The 6,000-nt window shown below is 41.2% G+C and overlaps 1 protein-coding gene across 7 annotated transcripts in view; it reads left to right on the top strand.

Moving 5' to 3' along the window:
- The window catches only part of arvcfb (ARVCF delta catenin family member b), a 216,559-nt gene that overhangs the window by 136,608 nt on the left and 73,951 nt on the right, over positions 1-6,000 (top strand). Inside the window, exon 1 of one of the 7 annotated variants that reach the window (XM_015032225.1) lies at positions 4,727-5,012. The exons of the other annotated variants lie outside the window; for them this stretch is intronic. Within the exon in view, the coding sequence (XP_014887711.1) occupies positions 4,992-5,012 (21 nt within the window). The 5' untranslated portion in view covers positions 4,727-4,991. Of the gene's footprint in view, positions 1-4,726; positions 5,013-6,000 lie in introns of those variants that run through there. 7 annotated transcript variants of the gene reach the window in all.

The raw sequence follows: 6,000 nt of genomic DNA, 5'->3' as shown, positions 1-6,000 counted from the left end.
TGTATATTAAGGGATTTCCTGTGGCAAACAAACCTGAAGTAGATGAAATGGAAGGTATGGAAGAGGATTGGGGCCACCGAAAAAAAAAGAAGAAAAAAAAGTCTGCCGTTTTTCTCTGAATTCTGAGTTTAATTGACCATATAAAAAATAAATCACTTCAATCTGACATGTTCTTCCAGAAAGTAAGCTCTCCTCCTGCACAAACTCGCATCTCAGCCATTGAAGCTGGTTGTTCCCAGGTGTCCAGGTGCTGCCTTAAAGTCAGATTTCTGAGGACAAAAATCCTAATTCTGAGGTTAAAGTCATAATTCAAAGGGAAAATTGGAATGAAGAGAAAAACAATGAGAAAAAAGTCAGAACTCTGAAGAAACTTTGACCTGTTTGAAGGTCTGCCAAGTAGAAACCCATTGTTGGATAAGACCCGTAAAAAACAAATCCTGATTGCTATAAACCATATAGGGAACACGGCTAACGTGTGGGAAGAATGTTGCTTCGGTCAAATGAGCTCAACCTTTACGTAGCTTTACGGCCAACATGTGAAGCCTTCATGTGTCACATTCCTGTGGCATGGCAGGCTTTTCTAAAGCGTAGTGGGGGTGTGGGCTGTTTGGATGGTGGCTGAATGGGCCCCATCAGTTATCTCAGGTATAGCAGGTACTCTTCTGAGTTATATGCTGCTACGCAGAAGTTTCTGGAAATGCTGGGATTGAAAGCTTAGAGTACATTTGGGTGAGGACTGTTTTCTGATCGATTGGTCTTACTCAGCTGTGGGGAGCTTTCATCCTCAGCTGAGTTCTTTGGCCCTTCCTTAACCAATTCATCTTCGTCCTTATCATGTCGGACTTCTTCCTCTCTTCCATCCAGTTGTATACATTTATTCTTTCTTACCGTCTGGCAACAGGACAGTTTTAGCAGCACAGGGGTTGCAAGTAATAGCACTTACTTACGCTTACGTCTACAAAAACAACACGAAGCCCTTTAGGGTGAATATGTGCTACTCTTCCTGCTGGATGTGTGCTCCTGAAGCAGCTCAGACAGATTATGCTGGGGAGAACGACTTTGGCTCGACGCCTGTCATATCTATCAACCTCGCTACTTCACCTCACTGATAAACAAACACAGTTAGAGAGGCAGCGGCCAATCAACGTCTTGCAGACACTGACGGCAGTATAAGGTGTTTTTCTTTTTAAAGACTTGAGACTGGCAGAGAGGTTGATCTTCTATCCAAACTCGAAATGTACAAGCAAAGCAACAAAAGAAGCATATTGCATACATGAGAAAATATGAAAAAATACTGGGCTTATAAATATTTTTGCAAGGATATACATAAGGATGCACATTCGTATGTTGGCCGTAAGAAGAAAAGGACTCGTACATGAGGTTACATGATGGGTTTCTCACCCCGTTCTTTACACTTGTACATAAAGAGCTGAGGATTTGTGTGACTTAACATAGTGTGTATGCTTTCAGTGTCTTCTCTCCTTAAAGTGAAAATTCAGGCTGGGTTGACAAAAGCTTCCTGGAGGAAAGATGAGGCCAAACAAGCCTTTGATTTAAGCCTGTGCTCTAAAAGAGAGCAGAGATCATCAAAAGCATTACAACAATGTAAAACACAATGATATCAAGAGAAATAATATGTAAATATTTTAGCTCTTAAGAGTCCTCCATAAACTATTAAGGATGTTTTAGATTCATTTGTTGGAGGCCCTGTGGATCCCAGTCACAGGTTTCTGCTGACTGATTGCAGAACAATCAGTTCTTTTGAAACGTTCTTTTGAAACGTTCTTTTGAAACGTTCCTTTATGTAATTTGAGTTTTCAGATAATGAATCCTGGTGACTCTGTTGACCCATTGACTTTTCTGCTTGTAAGTTAAGGGCCCATATCTCTGCTTTTTGGAATGTAGCAGGGAATTAATAGTTAAATTTCACTCCACCAAAAACTATGTGCATTATCTTTGGTTTCAAACCCTAAATTCATTACATGGTAGCATCAGTCACCTTCAAAAGACATCGATTTAGTTCAGATAGGTCCGCCTCATAACAAAATGCAACATAATCTTGGTGTGCACATGGTGCTGCGTACAGGCGCTTTCAGATGGGCAATACAACAAAGACAGAGACTTCCCTCACAACTCAGGAAAAATGTCCTGAAGAGTCAAAGATTAGACTTGGATTGTAAAAGTAAAAGCCTCAAGAAAGGAAGGAAGGAAGGAAGGAAGGACGCCACAGGAAAGGTCAAAGGAACTGTAGCAGGAAATGGTCTGTCCATACGAAGATCTCCAGATCTAGTCTTCAGGTCACAACAAACGGCTTAGAAAACCAACCAACACCACTAAAGACAGTAAAATATACTTGTAGTACAAGCGTCTATAGCCACGTAGTTCAAAGAAGTAGACAAAGAGCCCAGTGTCTACATGTGGAAAAATAATAGACTGCAAAACCCAACATTTAGAAAAGGAGATGGACATTTCTAAAGTACACATATGCAGACTAATAGGGAATCCACAGAGCAATGCCGCTCCTTGCATCTGTTCTCATCAGTATTGCCCTGGGCACTTAATGGATTTTTAAACAGATGAAAATCACTCTGTGTTTAAGTGGCACAAATGGAAAGTGATACTGCAAATCGCATAAAAGAAAGGACTTTAGCTAAGGCTACGAGGGTTGCTTTATTAAAATGCTCCTCTGCTGTACCCTTGGTCGAATTCCTGTTGCTGTTGTTGAAAGCAAAGAGATCTAAATGTAATGGTGCATGGTGAGCCAGGGCTTTCATTAGGAAGAAATGAAGCAGTAACATCCTGGGACCTAAAACAGTGCTGCCAAGCTCGTGGAATGTGAAACCTCAGCCGTTTCCCCCCCTCCTCTGTTTGCCATTTTCTCTGTTTTCGTCTTAGACCAGTCATCCTTTTTGCTCGCTCTCCTGTCTTTTCAACCGTCCCCTCAGAGTTGTCTTTAGTTAAGCTTCCATCGGCATTATTAGATTAACATTGCTGCTCGGTCTCGGTCACAGGCGCAGTTATTTGAATGTGAATTCTTTCACGTACATCCGAGCCCTCCCTTATATCAAGTGCAGCGAGAAGAGTGTCTCAAAGAGGTGTTGAGAAAAGGAGCTGTGTGTGTGTGGAGGGTGTAAAAATTTGCAGAGTAGCTCGTGGGATGCCTTCGATTCAATAGGGGCAACTTTTGTTTTGTGTGCGAGCCCCAGTCCCTCCCCCCCTCTTCTTTTTTTCTCCTCTCTCTCCGTCTGTGCCAACAAGGGGGAGGGGTTGGCGGTCTGACAGACGGAGGCAACTGGAGAGCAGAGAGGGAGCTGCTAGTCCCACCCCACTTGATGCCAGAGATAGAGGGGAAAGACATTTACCCAATCGGAGAGAGCTGATACATTCCCATTCTCTGGGAGTTCTCTGTTCTCCCAACCTCAGAGGTGTTTCTTCCTTTCATGCCCAACTTTTCCGGTTGTGTCCGGGTCCAGCTCCAGCCCGTTTTTGTTGGAAAAGGAAAGGCTGGCCGTCGGTGTCTCATCAATTCACACATGAATAAAACATCTCTGTCAAATGAGAAATCCCTGTTCTTCCTCAGCTCTGTCTGACCTGCCACAGACAGAATTACACTGGAGAGCAAGGAGATTTTTCTTTCAAAATAAAAGTATTTAGTTGAAAGACGCAGGTGACGCTTTGCGTGTTGCTGAAAGACGCAGCAAAAATTGTTCATTAAAGCAAAAATGCATAGGGTAAATTCATGTAATGCACCAATATTTAGGAATTAAATATCACACATATTATGTAGAGCGTCGTAAGCTGTATGTTTCTAGTGTTATAGTACAGCAACTATTGTTGCAGATTTTGGCTCTCTGATCTGTAACAGACCTTCATTGGTATATGCTTGCAATTTCGCCTGTTTATAAAATCTAGCTATACTAGTTTTATACTTATAAACTATATTTGATTATTATAAATCAATTAAAAATCTGTTAGTATATTTCTATTAAGGTAAAGTTAATTTAAAAGCACGTTAGATTAATTAGTGACTACAACATTTGCATTGTTTTAATCGAAAAAAGGGTGGATTGACACTTTGTATGGGTTTTGAATTATTATTATATGTATAAAAAATTTTGTTGCAGAAAAAAAAAAACATCAATACTGGTCTTTTAAGTATTTTTGCTGGTCCCTAACACAGTAATTAAGAAAACATGTGGGAAATTTTTTTGAATTATGCAAAATATTAAGTGATTCTTGTTCTCAAAGAATCCATTATTTTGACAAATTTTGCTATAAACCATTTCATTAGCATAATCTATGTGGGTCTATTTCAACTCAGACCCAAGGATTTTGTTTCAGAATTAAAATTTGCTTTCTATATTCTTTGATTTTTGTTTTTGCTTTCGCTAGGTGATTCCCAAATATTATGCTTTAATTTTTTTTTACAAAGGAAAGACATAAGACATAAGAGTCAAACCATGTCTTTGGTTTGAAATTTGCAGACGCTTGAGGAACAAAACGTCAAAAGCACTATTGAACGTTTTATGTAGTTTTACATAGCCCAATAAATTGAAAAAAAAAAAAAAATGCAAATTCATTCTCGTACTATGCTGATTGCTGATGGTTTATTTATGCCTCCTGTTCGAGGTTAGGCGCATCAGAATCGCAAAGTTCTCGGTCATAAACCCGCGTCGTACTTTTATTTTGAAAGAGCACCGCCTCACTTCCTGTGCCTGTGCAGCGAACAGCGGGCTGCTTCACGCAGCTGAGCAGAGGATGGCTGCCTGCGTCTGAGCTGCTGCCTCTGCGCTCACAGAGGGAAAACTCAGCGTAAATAAACAAGAAAAACGTGACGAGTCGGAGAAGAGAAGAGAAGGAGGGAGAGGAGAACTTTTTCGAGAGGAGGACATATTTCTCACGCTGTTTCCCTGGAGGTTTTTATTTTATATCTTTTCATTGAAAGACACCTTTAACAAAACAAAAAAAAAACGAACGGGGGATTTTGGACCATGCCCGCTGAAGTAAAACAGGTTAGTGTTGCTGTGTCTGCCGCTCTCATTGTACCTCCAGCCTAATTGTTTTCCTTCTAATTGTTTAGACTGTACAGGGGCTGCTCACGTTTTTATTCTCCAGTCTCCAAGTTCCCGTTATTTTTTTTCATGCGTTTCCCCCTCTTCACACACCACAGCTGAGAGATGATGAGATTTGTGGATGTCTTACAGGGGTAGCGGCATGCATAGTGCAATGCTTGGACACATATTCAGCGACTGAGCATCAATTCATAATATACGTGTGCGCTGGTCTTTTTATAATAAACCGTTTGCTTGGATAATTCTATAAATAGCCATCCCCATACATGTTTAGTAGTAGTGTGTGTGCGTGTGTGTGATTACTGTGAGTTATGGGTGCCCTGACACCCTCAGAGGCTCAAATGTGTCATTTGCTCCTATAGAAGGATGGGGGCATGTTGTGAAAAATAGTTTCTGCGAGGCTCTGAATGAGCCCAGCTTGGGATTTATTGCTCATAGACTGTTGTACCAAACGTGTGAGAACTCTTTTTGTCTCTCACTTGCACAGATTCCACAGGAATTTGCTATTTTTTTTCTTCTTCTTCTTGCCACAGTGAGTTTGTTACCATGTCTGTGTGTGGGTGTGTGCGTACCAGGGCATGATGTGCATACATCACTGGAAGCAGTTTCCTCTGTTTGAAGAGCATCCACAAGGCTGCCTACACCATCTCACTCTTCTCTTTTGCCGCCAAGCGTGGCAGCGCTCAGCGAAGTTGACTCTGACGTAAAAAAAAAAAAAGAAAGAAGAAATGGAGAGAGGGAGAGAAACTATGATTGAATAAGGTCAAGTTGTTATGCGGGCTGAGAGGGGTGGAGATGCCAAGCTCCTGCTTGACAGATAAAAACATTCTGTCAGCTTGCCACATTGCGCTGATAACGACTCTTTAACAGATGCTTCTGTGGTTGAGTGTTACCTGATGGCCGGAGGATAAGCTGACCTTTTCTCACC

This window comes from Poecilia latipinna, unplaced genomic scaffold (genome assembly GCF_001443285.1).
Source record: "Poecilia latipinna isolate Pla-1442-1.1 unplaced genomic scaffold, P_latipinna-1.0 Scaffold234, whole genome shotgun sequence".
NCBI classification, from domain to species: Eukaryota; Metazoa; Chordata; class Actinopteri; order Cyprinodontiformes; family Poeciliidae; genus Poecilia; species Poecilia latipinna.
Note: the sequence above shows the minus strand (reverse complement) of the source record. Positions and strands in the feature narration are given on the sequence as shown.